Here is a 26,488-nt window from a genome sequence, read left to right as displayed (position 1 = left end):
CCACGGTCCTACAGGGAGATGAGTGGGTGTTTGTCCCCTCACAGCACTCATGGGTCACTCTTGCATCCAGGGATGCCCTCACTGAGAAGGTGTGGCACCCACCATCACAAGCGTGGTTGGACCTACGGTCCACACTCTCCCCGCTCGCTTCAAGCGTCAAGGAAATAACAGCTGCAGCCATGGTCCCCGCTCGGGATCGTCCCAGTTCGTCCTGCTACCACAGCTCACAGGACGCCCCAGCAGGTACATCCGCTTGGGTTGGCACCCAGCGGAAGAGCACTCTTTGCCCCCATCCCAGGGGGACAGATTGAGCCCACACCTCCATAGGGACCAGCCTGAACCAAACTCGGACTTAGCCCAGCTCGAACTGACCCTGCCCAGTCGGGTCACGCATGCTGAATCGGTCCCTCAGGCTACATTGTCACCCTTGGCCCTCCTTAGGCAATGTGACTCTAACTCCAGAACCACCAGATGACTCAGAGTGCCAGAAATGGTGCAGGCATGGCTTAATAAGCCAGCCCGCACTGTCAGGGGTGCTGCTTCCATCCCTCCTCTGGGCAGGGAGTCCCTCTCTGCCCCGGGCGCCTTTTCCCCGGGGAAGTTCCTTAAAGATTCCTCCAAAGGCGGGGTGTGGTCCTTGTACACACAGGACCACCCTGCCTACATGGAAGCAGAGCCCTCCGTGCTGGACAGGATGTTGATCTCACAGCACAGCACCTTACCCACTTCAGCTAATCTATCCTTTAAAACGTTAGCAGAGCGGGACAGATTGGCTTGCCGCTGCCTCCTCGAGGTTTCCACGGCTTATACCTTCTTCGATGCGTTCCTCCACAGGGCCAATGAGCTGTGGGAACAGCGTCCGATTAATCAGGACACGGGGTCACCTGCTGGGCCTCTTCACTGACCAGAGGTAACTTTTGGCAGTAGCGTAGCCTCTGGTCTCACAGCGGCTGCAGACACAGCTACCAGCCTTCACTTCAATACTGTGCTGGCTCCGTGTGATGCCATTCTCCGCCTCTCTAACATTCCAGTAGAGGGCTGTCTTGCGGTCCATCCCGGCGCAGCAGCACTCCCTCTTCGGCCAGTATGCGCCCCATTTTGTCAGCCACAGGGCATAGACGAACAGGGAGGTGGCTTCATATTTATCCCACACCTCCCAGAACGCCAGGGTTCGCTGCCATTGAAGAGACTGGCCACCAGGGCCCCTCCATATGCCACACCATCTAAATCGAAGCGGCATGCGCAGAATCAACAGCAGAGGAATAAACCATGTCCGTCCTAGCCAACCGGCCATGCCCATGGCCAGAAGGCAGCACCCCCAATGACTTGGCCCCGATTCAGCACCGCCAGTCATCCAGCCTATCCAAATAGGAAACTTGTCACGGCATGCACATCAGTGGCGTGCTCTGGGACTCAACGACTGGATTGTGTCGGTGCTAGAATAGGGGTACATGCTGCCTTGGGCAGAGGACCGCCCCCCCTAAGATCCACTCCTCCTCCTTATGCGCCCAGCTCGGTGGAGCAGGAGAGCATCTTAGAGACAGACATATCACACCTACTCTCATAGGGGCGATATCTCAACTCTCGGACCCGGGCCCCAGTTTTTACCAGCCGGTTGTTCGTGATTCCAAAGGTCTCGGGAGGGAGGAGACCAGTTTTGAACTTGTCCCCCCTCAACAAGTTCCTCCCCAAAATCAAATTCAAGATGGACACACAGGCGCAGATTCGAGAGACCATTCAGCAGGGCAATTGGGCTACCTCTGTCGATCTGAAAGATGCTTAGTTTCATATCCTCAACCATCTGGCGTCCCATCAGTACGTGAGGTTCGTGTGGAGGGACAGGGTGTTCCAGTTCTCGGCCCTCCCATTTGGTCTGTCCCTTGCCCGTTTCCTGTTTACCAAGGTGGTGTGGGAATTGGTGTCCATAGTCCGGTTGGAATCTATTCGTCTCTGTGTGTACCTGGATGACTGGCTCATTCTGACGTCGCAGGCCCTGTGCCAGAGGCATATGGCCAGACTCTAGACCTTGCTCCCAACTGGGCATCCTCATGAACCAGGAGAAATGTGATCTGTCCCCAAGTCAGTCCTTCAACCTTCTTAGCGATGAGATCGACACGCGATCTGTGATAGTCTCTCCAAACACCAGATTGCTGGGACCGACTGGCAGGGCCTCATCAGCCACTTACGCCATTCCTCCCGAGCAACAGTGCGGACACTTTCATCTCTCTGGGTATGATGGAGTCCATGGCACCTTCCATTCCCTGGACAGGGTTCTCAAGTGCGCTCTGAAGTGGGCACTGAGGCTACGTGGTCCCATAGAACCCATCCATGGGATACCCAGATATGTCTGGGCGAGTGGTTCCTTGAGGTGACATCAGAGTGGCTAACCACCCCTCTTCAGACACAGGGGGGGCCCATAGCCCCACCTACACTTCCGGTGGCACTCTTCACAGACGCCTCCTCCCTGGGCTGGGGAGCCCACATGGACTTACACATGCAACAGGGACTTGGTCCCCAGAGGAGCGCCTATGTCACATCAATGTTTCTGGAACTGGAGGCATTTCGCAGGGCTCTCCTGCCACTCATGGGGGAGAGCCACTGGCAAGACCATCCGCTTGTTCACGGACAACTCAACGCTCGCATGTTATGTGAACAAAGGGGGGAGCACATTCAGCAGACCTCTCCCTGCGGACCGAGACTCTCCTCCGGTGGTGCCACAGCAAGGGCATTACACTTTCAGTGAGACACATAGCAGGAAAAGCCAACATCTTGGCAGATGCACTCAGCAGGTCCAAGAGTGTCATCCACACAGAGTGGACCCTGGACAAGGACACCCTTCAGGGGGTGTGGGAGCGGTGGTTTCGGCCTCTTTGCCACAAAGTTCAACAAGAGACTTCCCACTTATGTCTCTCCAGTCGCCGACCCGGCAGTGGGGCAGTGGATGCTCGGTCTCTAGACTGGTGTTTTGTGCTACTTTTGGGATAGAGCATCTGAGAATCAGTCATTTACAATCATTTGTGCCAGTTTTTGATGTTTGATTCAATGTTTAGTTTCTTGCTCACTCACACTCTTACTTTACTTTCCCTGTGGGGCTTGAAGTGTTTGAGATGACTTGTTCTGATCACAAGGCCTCACATGCCACCTGGGAATGGGCCATACCTGCGAGGCTGGGATAGTGCTCTCTCAGGAGACTCTCAGGTCCCAGAGCTCATGGGTTCTCACGTTTATAGTCGGGGCAATGCATCTCTAGAGACGAATCGCGGAGGGGAGGGGCTTGACCCTATTACTGCGATTTGGAAGGGGACCCAGGGAAACATGGTCGGCCCATTTTCCCAAGTCATCCCACTTAGAGGGTAGTGTAATAACTTCCAGATAATTATTGCAACTCAACAGTGGTTTGGTTGAGAGCTGAGCTTCTACTGGGGCTAGTGCTGATTGGGAACTTGACATGTCTTACAAGGGGGTTTGGCTCTTAGTGGAGGCACTGCTCTCTCTGTTCATCCCTGCCATGCTGAGTCCCCTCTTCCACCTCCCTCAGTGGAGGGGGTTTGGGGTGGGAGGGCAGCTCTCCTTTGCCCACCACAGGTCATCACCTCAGTATCTCCTCAGGAGGGGATACTGGGCATGTGGCCCGTCGGGTGACCTGGCTCCAACCTAGTCAGGTTTTCCCCCTTCCTGGAGGTCCAGGTGCCAGTGACCCTTGGGGATGGGCTCCAGGGTGGGTGGCACCCATGGGTGGATTCCTTCCCCAGTGATTTATACCAACAGTACTAGTCATTTTAATCATTTTTAGTCAAAATGGCATCTTATTTTGCTTAGTATGGAAATAACACTACTGCGTAGGTCTGTCAGGAGCAGCAAATTCTGCTTTGTAATTGGACATGGATGTGAATGTATCATGGGAAATACATTTTTTTCAAACTATTGTTGCACATACAAAACACAAATTTAAAATAATTATTTTAAAAAACACACACACACACCAAAAAATAATAGTGAATGGAGAATCTTTCGTGTCTTCCACTCAGTGTGAAGGCCTTATTTTCAAAGATTACTCCGTCAGTTACCACGTATTTTCAGATGACACACAGATGCAGAAATCAGCTTCCCCAGAACAAATAAGCAGGTCATGTCAGACATGCAGACATGCATTTCACGAGTTAAAACCTGGCTGAGCAAATGCAAACTGAAGCTGAATGATGAGAAAACTTATGCTGATCAAGCCTGAAAGATCATCTTTCCAAGACAGCACCTTCTGTCCATGTAGGACAGATTGACATCCCCTTTACAGATAATGCAAAAAATCCTCTCTTTTTTTCTTTTCTTTTTTAAACTTTAAAAAATTTTTTCCAAAACATGTATACATACAGAGAATGTACGAAACAAACAATATAAAATGAACAGTAGCATCTTCCACTACAGAGAGAGAAAGAGAGAGAGAGAGAGAGAACAAAACAAAACAAAACAAAACAAAACAAAACAGACTAAACAAGGCAAAAACAAATCTGTAACAACAACATCAACAACAAAAAAAAGGACAAAAAGGGAAGATTTGTCCAGTCATTCAATCAATCAATGTTTACACATTAATGATTGTAGTAATCATGATGATTTAAGATGACATTAATAATAAATAGCCTGGACCAGTTGTAACATAGCAACAGCATCAATTGTGTCAACTATTACAGTAATGGTATCTAGGGTGAGGCGAAAGCGAGTGGTGGCATTATAATATCCATAATAATTAGGAGCATGAGTAAACCACTTCTACATTATTGGAAAAGAAAGCTTGTAGTTAATCACATTGTAAAGACAACAACAACCATAAAGTTCAAAAAATAAACAAATAATACATATAAGAAATAAATAAAGACCTGTTAGTACAAAGTAAGGACTGTTATACAGAATGTTAACTATGGAACATGCGAAATTGTGATTAAGTAACAGTTTCCATAATTGGAAGGTAACTGTTCCACTTTGTACGGAAAGCATGATGGTTCATTAGTATATAAGATGCATGTTCATCGATTTTGTATCTGTATCTGAGCTGGTGTTTTAAAATGCATTGAGTTGTGGTGGTTGTTTATTGAATTAGCATTTGTACAGAAAGTTTTGGCAAGTAAAATAATGAAATCTAGAATGTCATCTGTAAGCAAATGTGTGTGAGTTTCCAAATAAAACTAATTCTTCACATAATTGGGGCATTGTATACATTATTGCATTTGTTATTAATATCAGTTTGGAAAGCAGTCCAAATCTCTGTGCAATCTCACATCTCCAACAAAAGGGTTCAATGGTTTCTGGATGTGATCCACAGAAGCTACATTTATCATTTATGAGAGATATTCATCTGTTTCAGTGATCTGTTTGTTGCAACAATCCTATGAACTATTCTTATTTGAAACCATTTTAAGTTCACGTCACTTATTTTGTGTATTTTGTGAAATGTCTGTTTCCAATTAATGTTCAGTTGCAACAAATCGTTCACTTCTTACAGCATTTAGGGGTCGTATTGTTTTTAACTAGAGTATTGCAATAAACTTTTGTTCCTTTTTTCGCTGAATATATCATTTGTAATGATTTTCTCATCTGCAAAGCAATGTTATTATCAGTTTCAGTGGTCAGGTCTTTTATATAATTCTACTGACCTTATGCAACCCATTTAAAGTAAAGAAATTTGTTATATATTTCCATGCTTTTGACTAAAATCTTCATAGGAAAGGAAACTACTGTCCCCATGCACTAGATGAGAAATATTCCAGACCCCTTTTCCATCCATTTCTGTATGATAAAATCTTACTTCCAATTTAATATTTTGGTTCAGAAAGATTGGTTCTGCTAAAACTTCTTTGCTGCTTAATAGTGGGACCTTCTGACAAAATTCTTTGTAGGCTTAATAATAATAATAATGGATACTTATATAGCACACTTTCCAGAAATCTGCTCTAGGTGCTTTAAAAAACGCTTTTGTTAACATAAAACATCATATCTATGTTACATACACACACCAAAATGTGACTGCACACACACGCACACACACACACACACCACACACACACACACACACACACACACACACCACACACACACACAAGCTGCATACATCAATTTTAACATACATGTGTTTGGAAACATGAATCCAGAACTATTCTTGTCATTAGGTGTTGGTAGACAGGGTCCATATCTATCAATATCTTCAATAACTGGATTGCTTTCTTTTATTATTAATGCCCCATTTATGGTTTGAAAACTTTAATTTACGTATCCAGCTCAGTTTAAGACCTTTAATAAATTGTTTGATGTCAAACATTCATAATCCTCCTAATCTTGTACTTTTAATTACTGTTTTTCTACTTATTTGATCCTGTTTTTGTTCCAAATGAACTTAAAACAAGTCTTCTGGAGCTCATCAATATATTCATCAGGTGGATTTGGTAGAAACATCCATAACTGGGTTATTTTTGATAAAATCAATGACTTGAGAACAGCTATCCTTCCTAAAGGGGTAATCGGTCTTTTTATCCATATTTTAAATAACATTCTAATTTCAGACATTTTGTCATTATAGTTCAATTCCTCACATTCTTCTAAATCAACAGTAAACCACACTCCTAAGATTTTAAATTTTGGTGGGTTCCACACCATTTTTAAATGAGGTAGATATCTAATTTGACATTGTTTTCTGCTACCCAGCCATATTGCTTCAGTTTTACCTGTATTCATAAATAATCCTGAAAAACTCCGAAACGAGTCGGTTGTCCTTATGATCTCCTCAAACGATATTCTATCTCCTTTGGTCATCAGTTGGGTGTCATCTGCAAACTGTGCAATTTTATTATCTGTATTGTTAATATTAATACCTTTAATCAGCTTATTTTCTCTTATCATTATGCCAAGGATTTCAACACATAAAAGAAATAAGTAGGGTGAAATGGGATCACCTTGACGACATCCTCTCTCTATTGGAAACCAAGAAGACGCTGTTCCGTTTACTACTACTGCTGATTTAATATTTTGATAAAAAGTACTTATCCATCTACAGAAGACTGGACCAAATCCAAATGCTTTTAACACTTTCATCATGAAAGTGAAGTCAACAGTATCAAAGGCTTTTTCAAAATCTATACAAATCAATAAACCAGGCAACTGCTTTGAATTTAAATAATGAATCATATCATATATTAATCTAATATTGTCACCAATAAATCTGTTAGACATAAATCCTGTTTGGTCATCACTAATTAAAGAGGACAGCACAGACTTAACTCCATTTGTTAAGCAAGAAGATCCAATTTTATAAACAACATTTAATAAAGATATCGGTCTCCAGTTCTTAATAAATACCTCGTGGTTTGTCACCCTTTGGTATACAAATTATTATGCCTTCTTTCTGTGTTTGTGACAGTTCATCTTTCTTCAAACCTTCATTTAGTGACCTGACAATTAACCCCTAGGCTGCCTGCATGACGAGATAACTCGTCATGGCAAGCATGTATGCTTCGCTGCCACAATGACGAGATAACTCGTCATCGATATATTCTGACTTTTCCTTGGGTTGCATTCACTTTGTTGACAAGAATAGTGGTAGCTTTAGCCTGGGGAATCTCTCTAGATTCTATTCATAGCTAGAAACCCCATCTACATTATGAAGCAGTCCTTTATTTATACTTGCTCAACAAAATGTCGGACTGACGCCGTGCTCAAGACAAGCGATCGTGACGAACTAAATCAAGCAAGATTTCTTTCTTTAGCTGATGCTCAGAAAGAATTGAAGTGTAAATTTGAAGGAGAAGATAGTGATGAACATTTATAGGACGATCTGATAGAAAATAAAGGGAACCAGCCGCCGTGGCGAAGTGGTTAGCATCGCGGACTGACGGCTGGGAGGACGCGGGTTCGAATCCCAGCGGAGGTGGGTTTTTCGGCCCGTGGCTGGCTCCTACCCAGAGTTGAGTGTGCTGTGGGCTTAAATGGGGAGACTGGGACCACACAGTCGAGTGTCATCCGCTTCAAGGATGCGTCTTTGGGTGTGTTGCTCTAATTACCTTACCAACACTGCAAGTGTCTGTATCTCTCGGGCCTGGTTAACGCCGGGATATCATTATGACAGGAAGCGTAGAGTACAGCCTTGTCACGCAGTCCCAAACCAAAATGGACCTCTATAGCAACATCGTCATCATCATCGTCATCCTCCTGCTCCTTCATCGTCATCAATATAAACAAAATAGTCTCAAAGTCTGTGGCCTTTCATGCCCTGCTCTCATGGTGACCTCAGTTTCGATACCCCTCCACTTCCGTGCTTGGGGTGAGTCCTGTCAATGTCGTCAGTGTCGGCAGATTCATGGGGGGCTGTTGTTTGAGGGACGTGTTGGCGGTCTCCACTCTGGGAGGGACGCTCACTCAGTCTGGCTCCGCGACTAAGCCATTATTGTCGTTAGTAGGGGGCTTAGTAGGTGGTGTCCTAAGTACGTTAAAACAGAACAGGCACCACTGAACACCACCGAAGTGACTCAGCAGCAGTGCAGGGTCTCCTCTGGTGTGTGGCCTCCTGGCGACCTAACATCGATGGTTCCCTGTGGACTGCCGACGCTGGAACTGCGACGGACGAACCCGGGTGTGGCTGTGTATGGGGGAATCTAAATGAGCGGCGTGGGAGTAATGCCACTGAAACGGTGCAGATGATGGGGCAGCAAAAAAAAAAAATAAAAAAAATAAAGGGAGCAATCAAGAGAGTGGCCAAGATGCGACTGTCAGTGAGTGATGTCAGCTGTACAGATGTTAGCAGACGACAGATGACCGAATTAGCAGCAGAGCGATATTCTTGGCACGCAGCCAACGCTGTCTGATAAGAACTGAATCAAGTGACCGTGTGAGAGGGGTGAAGAGGGGGTGGGGGGGTGGAGACTGAGGGGGACGTGGCCTCACATCCATCTTATCACTTGGAGAAGTCACAATGTATTGTGTATCTATCTCTTTAAAAAAATATGTATTCCAGAAAATATGTTTTTGTGCAAATTACCTGACGAATGTTTGTAATGAACAAGTTGAAAATGTGGCAAAAAACAAAACACTGATTTCAAAACAACAGCATGTCACTAAAAATATATAAAATGGGAAAACAGCAATGTGTTTTGTATTCTTTGTTCATTTACCTTTCAGAAAATATATACTTTTATGGGTCTTTCTCCAATAACAAAGAGCACATAATTTTTTGAAAATTTATACCCTTTTTTTGTGAAAAAACCCTGGCAAATAGATTTCAATTAAATTTTATTTTCCTGGCAGCGAAAGGGTTAAGTATCCAAGATCCTTCCAAAAGAATTTAAAAATTTAGCAGAAAAGCTGTCAGTACCTGGACTCTTATTGTTCTGCATGCGTTTAAGTGCCTGGTAGCTTCTTCATAAGTAATTTCACTCTCAAGGTTTTCTATTTCTATATTACCAAGTTTAGGCATTTCCTTAACAATATCTGCTATTTCACATATAAATGTTTTATATAAATGTTTGTAGAAATCATTAACCTCCTTTAATATTACAATATGTTCATGGAGTTCTCCTTTGTCTGTAACTAATTTCTTCATACTCTTATTTACAAAGTGCCTTTTTCAAGATTACAAAAGTACTTTGATACGACGGGCGCAATAGCCGAGTGGTTAAAGCGTTGGACTGTCAATCTGAGGGTCCCGGGTTCGAATCACGGTGACGGTGCCTGGTGGGTAAAGGGTGGAGATTTTTACGATCTCCAAGGTCAACATATGTGCAGACCTGCTAGTGCCTGAACCCCCTTCGTGTGTATATGCAAGCAGAAGATCAAATACGCACGTTAAAGATCCTGTAATCCATGTCAGCGTTCGGTGGGTTATGGAAACAAGAACATACCCAGCATGCACACCCCCGAAAACGGAGTATGGCTGCCTACATGGCGGGGTAAAAACGGTCATACACGTAAAAGCCCACTCGTGTGCATACGAGTGAACGCAGAAGAAGAAGAAGTACTTTGATACTTTTTCTCCTTCTGCTATCCATCTGGCCCTTGAACGCATGAGTACTCCTTCCATCTTCTTTTTTCTAATATCTACAAGCTTTGACTTATTCTCTTCTATTCTATCATTTTCTTGACATGTTCTGACATTCCTGCTTTCTAAGTTCTGTATTTCTGTTTCTAACTGTTGTTCTTCCTCCTCTGTTTTACATTTTTTCATTGTGGCATATGAGATTGTTTTTGATCTAATCTTCATTAATAGAACATCTAACAATAATTGGTCTGATATTAGAAACTGTATTTCGGACATTGGAATGTTTCTTAATTCTTCATAATTGTATACTGGAACTGCATATTCTCTAATAACTTGTTTGATTTCTTCTTTGATTTCATTTACATAATCTATATCTTTCAGTAAAGAATTGTTGAATTTCCAAAAAGATTTTCGTTGAATTTTTTCACCAAATGAAAGTTTAAGAACTATCATTGAATGGTCTGTCCTATAGCCATATTGGATGTCTGCTTCATGTACATACAGTATCAAACATTCAGATATAAGGAAGAAGTCCAAACGGCTCTGTTGAAAAGGGGATGGTCTATGCCATGTAAAACGTGTACTATCAGGGTTTAAGTCTTGCCAAACATCATACATATCTACGTTTATCATAATATCTTCTACTTTGTCTCTAGCTTTAGGGTTATTTATGTGTTTATAATTAAAATAATTTTTATGTGGGTCAAGAACTAGATTCCAGTCACCTCCAATAATCAGGTTTGAGTATCCAAACTGTGTAATATTTTTTTCCAGTTCATCATAAAATTCTTGGGAATCTTTGTTTGGGCCATAAATGTTTACAATCAAGAAATCCTTTTCTACTACTGTGAAGGAAATAATTATGTAGTTTCCATTAGGATCCTTGTACACCTTTTTAATTTTAAATTCAAAGTTGTTATTGAACATAACAGCAACACCTCTGGATTGTGAATTATGAGATGCAAAGTGACAAGTGTAACCCCATTCAGATCTTGGTGTCACTCTTTCTAGTGATGTGTCCATGGAAGAGCATGTTTCTAATGTCTGAAATACAGCATTCAACATACTCCACCATATTGCTTCCATTCATCACTTTCTCTCTGTTGAAGCAACCAAAAGTCTAATTTGTGAGTTAGATAGTGGTGATTTTAACAACCTATTGGCAGTCTGCCCTTAAGGTCAAGTTGTTACAGAAGGTGTCCGACAGTAGTCATTCCTCAAGTGTCAGAAGGGTGGTCATATGTATCAATCGTTGCCCGGTGGGTGTCCAACAGTAGTTCAAGGGGGTGGTTGGTCGGGTGTCCTATCTCGGCTGGGGTCATTTGTTGACTTGGTGTTGGTTGTATGGATTGTCTGTCTCTGAGTAGGTCAGGCTGTTGTCTCGGTGGTTGTCTCGAGTGTAGTCTGTGACCCAGGGTGTCATCAGGACCACTGGGCAGCCAGTCCTCATGCCTTCAATAACCCACACACCTCACTGAGCCGCCATCCGCCCCCCACACCCTGTAGTCACCCTTTTGGCTAAGTTTGTGAACCTAGTGCAAGACTACTGGGGAATGGTGACACAAGCCTGTCAACACCCAATGCAGCAGCAGTCATACATGAAGTGGGACTTGCAGGCTGCTGATGCTGGCAAGGAGAGAAGTTGGTTCTCCCCTGAGACCATCAGCACGGCTGAGTTTAAAAAAAAAAAAAAAGGGGGGGGGGGGGTTTGGGGGGGGGGCTGGCTTTGGAAACTTTGGCAGTCCAAATGCCAGGGACCCAAACCGAGCTGGCTCAGCAGGAGTCTTTACCACAGTCTCCTCCACCACCACCCCTGCTGTTCAGTTCCTCAGCTTTCCGAAGCGGGTCTCTACCGTCAACACGGCCGAGAGAGGCATTAGCAATATAGACCATTCCCTGACCGCTGGCAGCACAACCAGCACAACAGGGGTTATTGGTCGCAGTCACCTCAGCTTTTCTCCTATGTGTTGTCCCTCAGCTGAACAGAGCGGGTATATCTTCTCAAAACTGGATTTAAAAAAATAAAAAAATAAAAATTTCTGCAGAAAGTCCAAAACTCGGCTGCCTATTTTGTACTAAAACGCCCTATGAGTGACCTTATTTGGGCCTCCTCTGAAACAACTCCACTGGTTGCCGATTCAGTCCGGGATTGAATTTAAACTCTCTGCACATTGCTTTCACGCTTTCTCTGGTTCTTCACCTTACTATATTTCAGAACAAAAAAATCTTGTGGCAAATATGGAGGTCACCATGTTTATCATAGGAACTCGCATTTCTCGAGAATGTGATTTCCACTTTTTCTAGCATTTCTACTCCTGGCTGGAAAAATCTGCATGTTGATATGTGCAGTAGTTCAGAAAATAAAAAGTTTTGAAGTGTATTGACATTCTAAAAATAACTGGCCTTGGTTTTTGGTGTCCTGTTGTGGGAGACAGTGCGGAAGAAAAATTGGAATTCAAGGGATACATAGCACAGGACTTTGTGAATATGCAGCCAAGATGCACATTTTGAACAGTTTTATTCTTGCATTTCTCCCCCATCTTTTTTTTTTCCCCCACACATTTGGCTTTATGAAATTTGCTTGATATCATGCACTTCTTGTAAATATTTGGTTCAGGCAGTGGTGCATCAATACAGGACCCGTTCAAATTGAACATGGAGGCCCACAGGGATCTGTTTTAGGCCCAATGCTCTTCACACTGTACACTGCTCCTCTTGCTGAAATTATCAACTGCCATAATGTCAGTCATCATTCTCATGCTGATGACACTCAACTCCAGAAGAGTGATACCCCTGAAAAATTGTCATTGCTCTTGCAAGAAACATCTGACTGCTTCCTGGACATTAAAAACTGGATGACTCTAAATAAGTTGCAATTGAACGCGGACAAAACTGAAGCAATGATCATAGGAACTAAACAAAAACTCTCTTCCACCACAACTGACACAGTCAAACTTGGCAGTACATCCATCCCTCTTTCCAGTTCAGTTAGGAACCTTGGCATTGTTCTTGACAACACACTGTCCATGCAAACATTTATCAGTCAGACATGTCAATCCTGCTACTGTCAATTTCGGTGCATCGGTTCCATTCGGAAATATCTGTCCACCGACTCAACATCAAGACTTGTCGTTTCTCTCATTCTTTCTCGCCTCAACTACTGTAACTCTCTATTGTCTGGTTTGCCTGCTTCATCCATTTAGCACATACAAAACTCTGCTGCCCAACTAGTCCTCAGAAAGAAAAGATCTGAGCACATCACTCCTCTTTTGCAACATCTCCATTGGCTCCCTGTCTCACACAAAATAAAGTACAGGATCAGCACTCTATGTCATAGATATATTCACAAATCTTCCCCTTCCTATCTCTGTGGCTGCCTACACCTGTACAATCCATCTCACTCTACAATCGGCTTCGGCTGTCTACTATCTGTCCTATCCCCAAGAAAAAGAACCCAGCCGCACTAAATGATTACCGTCCTGTTGCCCTGACTTCAGTAGTGATGAAATGCTTTGAAAAAATTATTCTCCGACATCTTCTTTCTTTCACTGAACAGCAGCTTGACTCTCTTCAGTTTGCTTATAAAGCACACAGAAGTACTGACGATGCTATCCTAACTCTCCTTCATAATGCTTTCCTTCATTTGAATAACACAGGATCTTTCGTTCGTATCCTTTTTGTTGACTTCTCTTCTGCTTTTAACACAATACAACCTCATCTCCTTGCCCTCAAACTGCTAGGCATGGATGTTGATCCGAAGCTTACTCTTTGGATAGTAAGTTTTCTTCTCAATAGAACTCAGTCCGTCCGCTTCCATTCTGCCCACTCTTCTCTAAAATCTACTTCTACTGGTGCACCCCAAGGTACAGTGCTGTCCCCTGTTCTTTTTACACTGTACACAAATGACTGCAGAGGCACGGAGGAAACTCCTGTCATAAAATATTCTGATGATTCAGCAATTGAAGATCTGTCCAACTCTGATGCTATTTATTTCAGTGAAATTAAAAAGTTCTGTTCCTGGTGTGAGAAAAACTATCTGGATCTCAACGTATTGAAAACAAAAGAAATGTTAATAGATTTTCGGAAAGACCCCTTGCCTGTAGCTGACCTTGTTATTGATGGTCAAACAGTGGAGAGGGTCAATGAATATAGATATTTAGGGACCATCTTAGACAATAAGCTGACTTTTGACAGAAATGTTGATTCCATTCATAAGAAATGTCAATCTAGAATTTTTTGTTTACAGAAGCTTAGAAATGTTGGTATAAATTCAAATATTCTTCAAAGTTATTATCGATGTTGTATCGAGTCTGTGCTTACAGTTTCATTTATGTGCTGGTATGGAAGTTTGGGAGTGAGGAGTAAGCGTGTTTTGAACGATGTCATGAGTGTATGCAGTAAAATTGTGGGAGTGAAACAAGCTAGTATGCAAGAGCTGTATGAAAGTCGAGTGGTTAAAAAAAGCAGGCAGATAGCAACTGACGACACCCATATTTTAGCAAAGTATTATGAGCTATTGCCATCAGGACGACGCTACAGAACTTTTAAGTTGAAATCCAGAGCTCTGAAGACTTTTATTCCACGTTCAATCCACCTTTTAAATTCTTGAGAACTGTGTGTGTGTGTGCGCGCACGCGCACTCTCATGTGAGACGTGTGAAAGTCCGTGCATGATAGGCTGTACCTTGTTCTAGTTGTGGGGTGTGTGTGTGTGTGTGTGTGTGTGTTTACTGAGCTTAAAACGTGACAATTGGTTATAATGAATGTGCAATATGTAGGAAGAATAATGTGCAATATGCAGGATGAATGTACAATGAATATGTCTAATGCTAACGTCCATATTCTAAATATATTTCTGTTTAATAATTAGATGTAATAATTAATTGCAATGTTTTTAAAAGCGAATATGTGAAATGCTTTTATTTGAGAACATATGTTTATTACTCTTGTTTAATCAAGTTATCCGCGTGTGTGGGGTGGGGGTGGGGGGTGCGGTGCGGGTGTGTGCTGATTATCTGGTTGTGGTTTTCCGCAATTCATCTTTATTCTTATCTTATCTGTCTATTATAATCAATGTGCAGTATAGTAGGCTATGTTTATAATCATATTCAAATAATGTTTCTTAATTCTTTCTGTTTTTACATTAAGAATACTAGTTATTACCTGCAGTGAGTGGATGTATGTATGAAATGATGTATGTGATATTTTTTACATTTGTATCTTCGTAATATTTGTTGGGGCTGTTGTTGGCTTTTACAGTTATGGTCCCCATGTTGTTTACTTGTCTGTGTTGTGATAATGCACCTGACCAAATTTCTCCAGTTGGAGATAATAAAGTTATTCTTATCTTATCTTATCTGTATGGGAGGTATGGAAAGAAAGTAAACATTTTTGTGAAGGAAAATGAATGTAGATTCTGAATCTGGGCTCCCCCCCAATTAGTTTGATTGTAGATAACTGTTCAGCCATTTAAATTGAAGATGATAATTTTTGAGCAACAAAAAAAGTCTACTTCCACCTCCACAGAATGGCATCCATAGTGAAAAGAAACAAAATAAAGCTAGAAATAGTATGCATATTGTCAGATTATACTTGTAGAAGAAATTGAAACAGGCTGTAAGTTTGTGAAAACAAATCACAACTCTTGTGGACATGTAAGTGAATCACTGTCGCAACATTGACAAACTTGGGTATGGTCAATATAAAACGTCAATCACATTCTTAGAAACTGATCAAGAGCTTTCCCAAGTTAGAGGGTGAAGTTCTTTGACGACGTTCACTGCCTTTAAGTTGCACGTGGGCTGAATGTATCTGCTGTACATCTAGCTTGCTTCCTCGTCAAACAACTCAACCATCTGATTCAGTGACAAAAAGTTTTAAAAGTTAAAAGCACGTGTTTCACATCCAGTGCACTTTCAACCCTGTGTTTCATGAAAATCATCAAACTAACCGTGCAGAGTCTGTTGATGTGAATTGAATGTTAAAAGCACGTGTTTCACGTCCATTGCACTTTCATCCCTGTATTTCATGAAAATCATCAAATTAACGGTGCAGAGTCTGTTAATGTGAATTGAACCAAACTCCAAAGAAGGAAAAATTGGAACATATGCAGGACGTCTAACAGGCACAGTGGCAACACTTTTTGCAGGATGTCAGCTAACGTCTTATAGGCATTCAAGTGGTTTATGAAAATATGAAAGAAAACATCCAGCTTTTTCATCTTTTTTACCAGTAATACTGAGACAGCATAAGTTCTTTGACAGGAATTCAGGATGTGGATTGTTTCAGTCATTTGCAAGAACATTATTGAAATGATGTAAAAGAGGCTGCTGGATTTCATTTGCAAAAACCTTTGCAACAGCATTATCGCATAGTTCATCATGCTCATGAGCAACTGGTTACACATTTTTTGGCCCACACATCCGGGGGGTTTTCGCCAATATACAGGAACTTCAGCTACTTTGTTGTGCTTTGAAACCTTCAGTGCTGGTACTGCAGGAGACTCTGCAAAGAGATGGCAAGGTTTTATCTCTCTCTGGTTTTAACTCCGTTTTTAAACCCGCTCAACCGAAGCAAGAGGGATTGACGGGAGGTGTCGCTCTTTTTTTACGCAAGTCCCTTTTATACAGTACAGTTCCTTTAAGCACCCCTTTACAGGCGGTGGCAGTCAGAGTCACACTTGAGAAAACCATCACAGTCTGCTCTCTGTACCTTCCTCCTGCCGTCTGTGTTCTGAGGCAGGACCTCATGAACCTGGTCGACCAGCTCCCACGACCGTTTTTACTGTTGGGCGACTTCAATGGACACTCCCCGCTCTGGGGAAGTGAGATGACATCAGCCCGAGGTCTTCTCTTGGAAAACCTTCTTTCCGATATGGACTTGTGCTGTCTTAATGACAAGTCTCCCACTTACCTTCATCTGTCCTCTGGAAAGCTCTCGTGTTTAGATCTGTCGGTCTGCGATCCATTGTTGGTCCTGGACTACGAGTGGAAAGTGCACGACGATCTGCACGGGAGTGACCACTTTCCTGTCATCCTCTGCCCCACAGATGGAGAAGGTGACTCTCTGCCTGACTGCCTGAACTATGACAAAGCAGACTGGGGAATTTTTACCATGAAGATAAGAGCGGAGCTGCAGGAAGAAACAGTATTGAAAAGCAAGGACCCTGCTGACACTCTGACTCGGATCGTTTTAGATTGCGCCAAAGCAGCAGTCCCATCGTCTGCCTCCAAGCCTCAGGTGCCAAGAATGCCCTGGTTCAACGCGGAATGTCGGGAGGCCCGTAAGTCTCGGAAGAGAGCGCAGCGACGCATCTTTCGGAGACCGGAGACCGAAGACCGATAGCGTTCGAACCTATCAACAGCTGAGGGCGAAAGCCAGGTATGTTTTTAAAAAGAGCCAGAGAAAGTCATGGAGAGATTTTTGCTCTTCCTTAACCTCCAACACACCCAAGAAGAAAGTGTGGAGGGTTTTAAAAAGAATTAAGGGCAAAAACGTATGTCCAATCTTTCATCATCTTAAACTTTCAGATGCTCTGGTCACAGAGAAGAAAGCAGTTGCCAATTTGCTTGCCTCCACAATTGAACAGAACTCGAGATCTGCTAACAAATCTGCTCGGTTTCTTAAAACCAAAAACATGTCAGAAAAAACACCCTGTAACTTCTCTTCCGACAACACAGAGAAAGCTTACGATACCACGTGGAAATTTGGAATCCTCTCGGACCTGCACAAGCTCGGCTTCCGAGGACACCTGCCTCAGTTCATCCACAATTTTTTGCAAGACAGACAATTCCAGGTGAGGGTCGGCACCACCCTGTCTGACATTCACGAGCAGGAGCTGGTGTCCCGCATGGGAGCATCCTGTCGCCGGCTCTTTTCAGCATCAAAATTAATGACATCGTTCAATCCGTTCAGAAGGGATCGGACAGCTCGCTGTTTGTGGACGATTTTGCCTTATATGCAACTGGCAGCACGTATGCCAGCATCCAGCGATGGCTTCAGCTCTGCGTCAACAAAATCCAGTGTTGGGCAGAGGAGAATGGCTTCACATTTTCGTCCTCCAAAACTGAATGCATCCATTTTCATAATTTTCGCCAGTTCTATCCGGACCCTGAAATCCGTCTGGGAAAATCCACCATCCCGGCGGTTAAGGAAGCCAAATTTTTAGGGGTCGTCTTTGATCAGAAGCTGAACTTCCTCAGCCATATTAAACATCTGAAAATATCTTGCCAAAAAGCCCTGAATATCATTTGAGTTGTGGCACACACGGACTGGGGTGCTGATAAGAGAACTCTCTTGCACCTCTACAAAGCCCTGGTCCGGTCCAAACTGGATTACGGAAGTGTAGTATATGGCTCGGCCAGACCGTCTTACCTGAAAATGTTGGACCCTGTACACCACCAAGGGCTCCGTCTCAGCTTAGGTTCTTTCCGCACCACCCCTGTGCACAGCCTGTACGCAGAGGCGGGGGAACCGCCTCTCTCCAACTGCAGACTGAAGCTGACCCTAAACTATTATTTGAAATTGTTTTCTGAACCTACAAACCCTGCTTACGACGCTGTATTCAACAACCCTTTCGGTAAGAAATTTAAAGACAACCCAAACTGCATACCTCCTCTCGCATTCAGCTGCACTTAGAAAATGCTGATCTGGATGTCGGTGGCATCTCAGATTTCTCTGAGTTCCCTGACAGCCCTCCGTGGACCTTTAGAACACCTGAGGTCCGATTCGATCTGGCCTCATACCGTAAAGACTCCACCAGTTCTCTGGTCTACAGAACTTATTTTTTCGGAACTCTGCCACAAATTCCCCACTTTTCAAAGTATCTTCACTGACAGTTCCAAGTCAGAGGATGGAGTCGCTGCATCTGCGTTCTGTCCCGCCTTTCCTGACCGGCCCTCAACGGAACACATCCTGTCTGACAGCTTGGTGTACACTGCGGAACTGACCGCACTGGTTCTGGTGGTAAAAATGGTTCTCTCTTCGAAACAAAAGAGATTCATGATCTTTTCCGACTCCTTGTCAGCCCTGGAGGTGATCGCCTGCAGGAATATCACTCATCCCAAACTGCTGGAATTTTATGAAGATTTTACTCTTGAAACGAAGAACGAAGAAAGGATACGAGGTTGTGTTGGCCTGGGTTCCCGGACATGTTGGCATTCGTGGTAACGAAAGGGCGGACCTGCTGGCCAGGAACGCTGTAAAGAAAGAATTATCCAGATCCTTTGTACCATACACAGACATGAAGCGGAAGGTGAACACTTACGTTAAGGATCTTTGGCAACAGGAGTGGAACACCCAGACGGACAACAAGCTCTCCCAGATCCATCCAGACCAAAAAGAGACCCTCCCTTCGGGGGTGAAGAACAGAAAGGAGGAGTCTGTGCTGTGCAGACTGCGTACGGGGCACACTTTTTTTTTTTTACTCATTCTTACTTGTTGAAGGGGGAAGAGGCCCCTCGATGCATTCCCTGTGATGAGCCTCTCACCGTGAAACACATGCTCCTTGATTGTTGGGATCTGCATGACGTTAGACGCAGACATTACACGGCAGTTTCTTTGAAGACTTTGTTTCGTGATGTCCCTCCGTGGGCGCTGATGGACTTCTTAAAAGAAGTGAACATTTTTAACCAGATTTGAAGGTTTTAAACTATGGAAGTTTTTATTAACTTTGGAGTGGAAGGTTTGAAGTGGTGACTCGTTTTAATTGGGTTTTTTTTTTTTTTATCCTTGTAGTAGTTATTGATGCGGCGTTAGCCTTGAGATGGCCTTAGTGGTCGGCGAGGCTCTAAGCACCATAATTTCATTTCATTTCATTTCGGCCCACACAGATTTTTGATTGTGTGTGTGTGTGTGGAGGGTTGGGGTGTAAACTTGAACAAATTCATTTTCTCTGGAAATATTTTGTTTGTCAATATTCAGAATCTGGAATAGAAATAGACAAAGAAAAAATCCTTCCACTCATACCAATGAGAGGTTATATATCTTCAGGACTAAACTGTATTTCTGGATCATGAACAGTTTTTTTTTTTTAGCCTCTTGATCTGCAAGAATTTTTGATGTTGTAGTTCCTGGTAAGCTGCTGGAACATTTGGGTTTGAAGATAGCATGACATTCTATTTCTTGTCCTCAGTTAAAAGAAAAATGAATTCTGGACAGAACATTTGTTGATTGCATATGAATATTTTAAAGAAGGTACTGAATTAACTAGAATGGACATATTAATAATTTCAGTTGAAGGCAGCAATCTTACCTGAAAAGTCAGGATTGGAAATGTGCATTCAGTTGATAAATCACAATAACATTTTGAAAATAGACAATGGAGGCTGCTAGATTTTATTGAGAGAAGTTATATGCATAGGCCTCAGCTCTTATTGCATACAATTCCCAACAGTGACAGATGCCCCGGGAGGACATCTAGCACTGTCAGCATCGTACCATCATAAATCTCTGATTTGTTGATGATATTGATGGGCTGACAAGTAGTGATGAAGAACAGCAAAAACTGGTGAACAGCTTGGACGAAACATCAGCCGAGTACGGAATGGAAATCAGTGCCAAGATGATAAAACTCTTGACAAACAACAAGGACCCAATTGAGACTAAGATCATTGTCAGCTGGAAACACTGAATCAGTTCAAGTACCATTGTACCATTTTCAGTGAAGAAGGTCCGAGACTGAAGTTCTGGCAAAAACTGAGCAGACTGTAACAACACTGGCAAGGCTGAAGTTCATAACGAAGAACATCAGTCTCAGAACAAAGCTAAAGCTTCTGCATGCATTGGTTCTATTTTCTCTTAGACATGAGAGCCTCATGAAGATCACATAACAATGGAAGATGTCAGAAAACCTTCAGACAGCACATTGGTCGGTATGAAGACATACTGACCACGGTGGGGAAAATGAGATGTTATGGCCATGTGACAAGATCTGATGGACTTTCCAAGACGATTCTTCAAGGAACAGTGCAGTGAAAAAGGAGACAAGGCATACAGCGAAAAAAAGTGTGATGACAGCATCAGTAAGTGGACAGAGAGGAGCTTTGCCAAAATTTTGGCCAGTTCCCATAACAGAATGTTGGTGACGTGTTCAGCAGTGCAGTGCCACCATGACCAAACCAGGTTTTGGGACCAGTGACAGTGACAGTGACAGTCAGTTAACCTCTTGCTGCGCTGTTGACGTACGGTGTACGTCATGAAATGTCGCTCGCCAATGCTGTATTGACGTGCGTCGTACGTCATGTTACAACGTTCTATGTTTTGAGTCCCGCACTGCAGAAAAAACAGTCTGCTAACCATTAAATTAGCTCCCCTGAGAGCTCTTTATCTCCTGAGTTCCATTAGCTAAAAATATTCACCAATTGTCATATTCATGGCGAAAGTTTAGCAATTTTGTACAAAGCTCAATTTGTGTTTGTAAAGCCATGGCTGAACGCGGACAAACCCCAACACTTGCACGAGTATTGGAAGTAGTATTGCAAATAGTAGAGATGAAGATTGTGGACTGAATGAGAGAACTGCGTGAAGTTGGTTGCCGAAGACGCAGATTTTGACATGCAGGGGGATGGAAGGTGGGGTTGCTTGACGAAAATGAACAGACAAGCTCAGCTGATTCAAGATGCAGGTGGGTGTTTATGAGGTTTGTTAGTTTATTATTTGCTTTCTGTTTGTTGCAACAATGAATATAACTGCATAGTGTGTGTGTTGAATGTGTTAGCTGTGGCAAGTAGCTTCGTCAGTCACTGATCAGTGTGTGATTGAGAGAGAGTGAGTCACGCGTGTACTGTGTGTGACCAACGCGTGAGGGGGTGTGGCTTGCTGGCTGGCTCATTGTTGATGACAGCGTGTGTCGCTAGCCTAGAGCTTTCTGTGTATTTGTTCCTGAGTGTGTATTGGTATGGTGTTGTTGTTATTGTTGTTTTATGTGTGTGTGTGTGAGTGGGGGTGGTGGGGGGAGGAGATGTTTATAAAACTGAAATCAAAGAATGATACACAAAATTGTATGCCTAAATTACTTTGTAAATGCAACACTTGTAGAAGTGTGTGTGTGTGTGTGTGTGTGATGTCATTTTTTGTATGAGAAAGAGAAAATGGAGGGGGTGTGGCATACCATGAACCAGTTTCAGTGTGTGTGTGTGTGTGTGTTGGGGGTTTGGGGTGGGGGAGGTGGGGAAAGTGTGTGTGTGTTTAGCTGAAAACAGTCAGAAATAAAATGGTACCATTTCATAACCTTTTTATATGGAAAAAAACAACAACCCAAAAAAGCAACAAAAAAAACCCCCAACAAAGTTAGTCTTTTATGCAATGTATTTCAGGTATGCAGCATGGTGATGATCATGATGTTCATCCTGGACCATCTGAAGTTGACAACTTGCCACAAACCTACAGCTGAAGACCAGCAGCAGCAAGACCAAAGTGCAGTAAACAAGCTTCCAGCAGTTCTGGATTACAACAAAAACATGGGTCCCATGGACCATCATGACCAACAGCTGCAGCCCTACGATGCCACAAGGAAAACCCTGAAGTGGTACAAATAGCTGTGTGTGCATTTTCTACAAATTGCCATGCTGAATGCACACATCCTCTACAAAAAAGCAGGCAGCAGCAGTACACTCCTGGACTTCAGAAGGATGTAATAGTGCCATGATTTTTGGTGACCAAGACCCAGACACTGCTAAAGATGACCACGCTGTTCATCTGTGTGGACGACACTTCATTGATGTCATCCCACATACCCCACAGAAGGCCCGGCCACAAAGGAGGTGCAGAGTCTGCTGGAAAAAAGGACAAAGAAAGGATGTGAGGTTCTACTGCCCAGACTGCCCCAGCAAACCAGCACTGTGTCTTGAAGACTGTATTTGCAAGTACCACACACAGCGTTTTTACTGGCAATAGATCCTGGGTGAGTACACCCTTTTCATTCTTTGTGTGGACTGTGTTGGAGTCTTATGGACCTGGACACTGTTGCACAGCCTTGACAGTGTGTGTGGTTGATCACAACAGTCACAAGAAAGACTGGTTGATAACCTGGTTGATGGTGTAGCACCTACATGATGGAGTGACAGTCCCATTTTTTTTATATTGCATTTTATAGAATTTTTGTGTCAGATTGACTCATTATTTGAAGATGTGAGTATTAAAAACAAAATCTTGGTTCATTTTCCTTTCATTTGATATATACTTTTATGCACTTATCTTCAGTAATTTTTGAAATATAAGCAAATTAAAATCATTGTCATGTTTTTCTTGTTTTTCTTAAAATTTTCTCAGCATAGGCTATAGCAAAGCATACTAGCAGTGAAGGGGTTAAGTTCCTTTCAGGCTACACATGTAGAGTTACAGTCCTTATACTGGCAACTGGTTCTTGTTCATTGTTAATTCACTCTTGGCATGCTATCCAGACATAGACTGACCATTCTTGGGCACAAGACTTGATCACTGTTACTTTCACTCTGTGTCATGAAGTGGGTTGTGCCTTCTCATCATGTGCCATATCTGTACATGAAACACCACCCTCACCACTACACAGGTTTTCTTCCCCACTGTCCATATCTATCAGTATTTGTTCAGCCACTTTTGAGGCTGTGAACTTTCAAAAAAATGAGTGGAGATTAATTTTTGCCATACAGCACCACTTTGACCAACTGTGTCTGCAAGTGACTTCTGAATCTTCAAACAGGGAGAAACAAAGTAGGTCATTTCCCTTTAACTATCAACCATGAATTGCTGATGAAACTTGGACGTGAGAGTTAGTCCAATAGGCGTACAAAAGCGCAACAAAAGGGACCTGAGTCTTGTGTCCCAAGGCATGCAACAGGTTGATATACGTCTACTTCCTTTGAAATGGATTTGTCACTGTTAAACATGCTGAGTCAGTGGCAATCACATAATAACCATGAAGGTTTTACCTTTTTTTTTTTTTTTTTTGCATTGGTCTGTGTTTGGGGATCACAAAAATTTACAACTATGATTAAAGACTGTTTATGTTCAAATGTCGCTTGGTCATTGAAAGAGGTATTTAACTTATTCAGGACATTGCTGCCTCAGGCCAGCAGACAGTTTAGAAAAAAAATGGTTAGAATTTAGCACACAGTTTGTTGGACAAAAAGCAACAAAGTGATTTTATTTGGCCTAAAACTTGGCATGATTAAAGGAGGTAGTATTTGTTACTTTCTGCATCAGAATCATCGTTACTTGGGCAAAAATCTTATTCTTTTGGCTTATTAGCACTGTCACTATCCTTGAAAACTTTCTCCACCAGATAACTCAAATTTTTTTTTTTAAATTTTTTTTTTTACATTTTCAACTTTAAAATTCTAGCACAAACCAGGGCCTCTGTTTATGCACACATGTTTGTCTCTGACAAAAGAGAAAGAGGATACATTACTGTTTTGGCAAGGGAGTCTGCAGTATGCACTATAAAAATCGGCGTCAGTCGAAATGTGAACGAGCTCGGTCAAATAACAGTGCTCACAACTTCTTGTTTCACTAGTTTTCAGTCAGCATCTTATCTTCACAATGTCGATGCCTTCTGCAGAGTTCATTACTTTAGTCTTATCTCCCTTTTCAAGAAACTGTTGCCAATTTCCAGTATGCTCACAAAGAGACATGTTGATTATTCTGTGATACAATTCAGAATTAAAATCTGAACTAATTGAAAGGCAGTGTGCGATGTGTTTCGATGAAAGGATGATTTCTTGATGTGCAACAGATTGGACTCAGAACCACATAAGGACTCCCTAAAATGCATGAGTGAGAGTCCTTTGGTCTCTCCAAGCAAACCATCTGTAGGAAGCTCTGAAAAACTGCCAAATGCAACTCAAATGAAGAACAGAAGACTGGTGAAGTGAAATAACTTGTGAAATTGAAATATTGTATACATTGAGAAAATGTGGATATGGATGAGTTCTTGACTTGAAGTTTGCTGTTAAGGGTATACTTCAAAATCAATGATGGTTGATGCTCTGCTGTTATAATTTTCTTCGGAATTCATCCGCAGTGAGTTAATAATACAAGTGTTGATGCTCTGCGACAAAGTAACAAATGTATGTTGTATCGACATGAAGAAAAATATTTTAGAAGAGAAAAATCTGTTTCTGAGTTTCCACACACAATTTGGTTTAAAGATAAAAATGAAGAAATGCTGAAGAAGTGTGCATAAGTTCCTTGTGTGAAATGTTCCAGAAAACTGGTCGTCTGATTGTTGTTAATCCTTCCAATGATGCCGAGAAAGACAAAGACATGGTGCAAAATCTGTTGGGTGAGTAAGGCTGTGTGAGCAGTCTTTTTTTTGTTATTATTTGAATTAAAAAAATGTTGAATGGATATTTAACTTTTGAAATATGGAAAACATTTAATGGCTTCAAATCAGTAAAAGCTATCTCTTTTTTTTCTTCTTTTTGTATATGTTGTATTATAGATGTCTGAATGACTGCTAATACAAAAGAAAAGTTTTGCTTTAACATGTTAAAAAAAATGGGGCTAGTTTTGCTGACTTTATTCAAGACATCCACTTTCATTGATTGCAAAATGTTCATTTTATGTCAGAGTTGATCAGCATCAGAATGAAACAGAATGTCATGCACATCTTCAGATAGTACACATTAAAAAATGTTGGTCTCATTGGCATATATTTGGAGACAGAACCTTGAATTTATTATTAGTAGGTATATTAGGTCTCTGTGTTTTTCTAGTTTGTTGGGATCAGTTTATAAAAAAAAAAAGCATTTGCATTAATGCAAATGTAATTGCTTTTGTATGTGTGTGTGTGTGTATATGTACTCATGTGTATGTGCGTGTATATCTGTTTACAGACTTCAAGGATAAGCTGGACAACATCATTGAGGTATGCTTCAGCCAGAACACAAAATTTGTGAATGCCATGAAGGAGAGCTTTGAATATTTCATCAACCAGCGACAAAACAAACCTGCGGAGTTGATAGGTAAGCTTTACAGGGAGAAGATAAATAATTATGCTAGTTCTTAGACCTGCAGAGGATACACTGATTTCTGACTCACATCACCAGTATCAAGTTGCCTTGTGTATATTATTCTTTTTTTCTTTTTTTAAGATTACCTTTTCATGAAATATTTCTATATTGTGCCGGTATGATGAGTGGCTTAAATATTTGTGATTTTGTTCTCAGCCAAGTACGTGGACTCCAAACTCAGGGCTGGAAATAAGGTAAACAGTCAGTGCATTTCCACATGAAATATTTTTTTATCTTCATCTGTCTGTCTGTTGGTACATACTCCCAAGATGCAATTCTAAAGCAATTATCACTTTTTAAAACAATTGGTGAAAATATGGGAGCTCTTTCAGTTTCAGATAGTTTCCCTATCATCTGGAAATTCTGTGCTACAAAGATAAAAATCGCTTTATTTCTGACTTTTTCCTATTTCTATTTGTTGTCTCTTCTGTACCTTCTGCCTTGTTGGTCTATTCACACATATTTTGTTAAAAAAAAAAATCTTC

The 26,488-nt window shown here is 42.1% G+C and overlaps 1 protein-coding gene across 1 annotated transcript in view; it reads left to right on the top strand.

The window, feature by feature from the left end:
- LOC143289050 (cullin-4A-like) overlaps positions 1-26,488 on the top strand; it is a 200,259-nt gene that overhangs the window by 83,531 nt on the left and 90,240 nt on the right. Inside the window, exons 10-12 of the mRNA XM_076597859.1 lie at positions 25,198-25,273; positions 25,827-25,955; positions 26,160-26,197. Of these exons, the coding sequence (XP_076453974.1) occupies positions 25,198-25,273; positions 25,827-25,955; positions 26,160-26,197 (243 nt within the window). The remainder of the gene's footprint in view (positions 1-25,197; positions 25,274-25,826; positions 25,956-26,159; positions 26,198-26,488) is intronic.

Source organism: Babylonia areolata, chromosome 13 (genome assembly GCF_041734735.1).
Source record: "Babylonia areolata isolate BAREFJ2019XMU chromosome 13, ASM4173473v1, whole genome shotgun sequence".
Taxonomy (NCBI): Eukaryota; Metazoa; Mollusca; class Gastropoda; order Neogastropoda; family Buccinidae; genus Babylonia; species Babylonia areolata.
The sequence above is the reverse complement of the archived record's forward strand: the minus strand, read 5'-3'. Positions and strand labels throughout refer to the sequence as shown.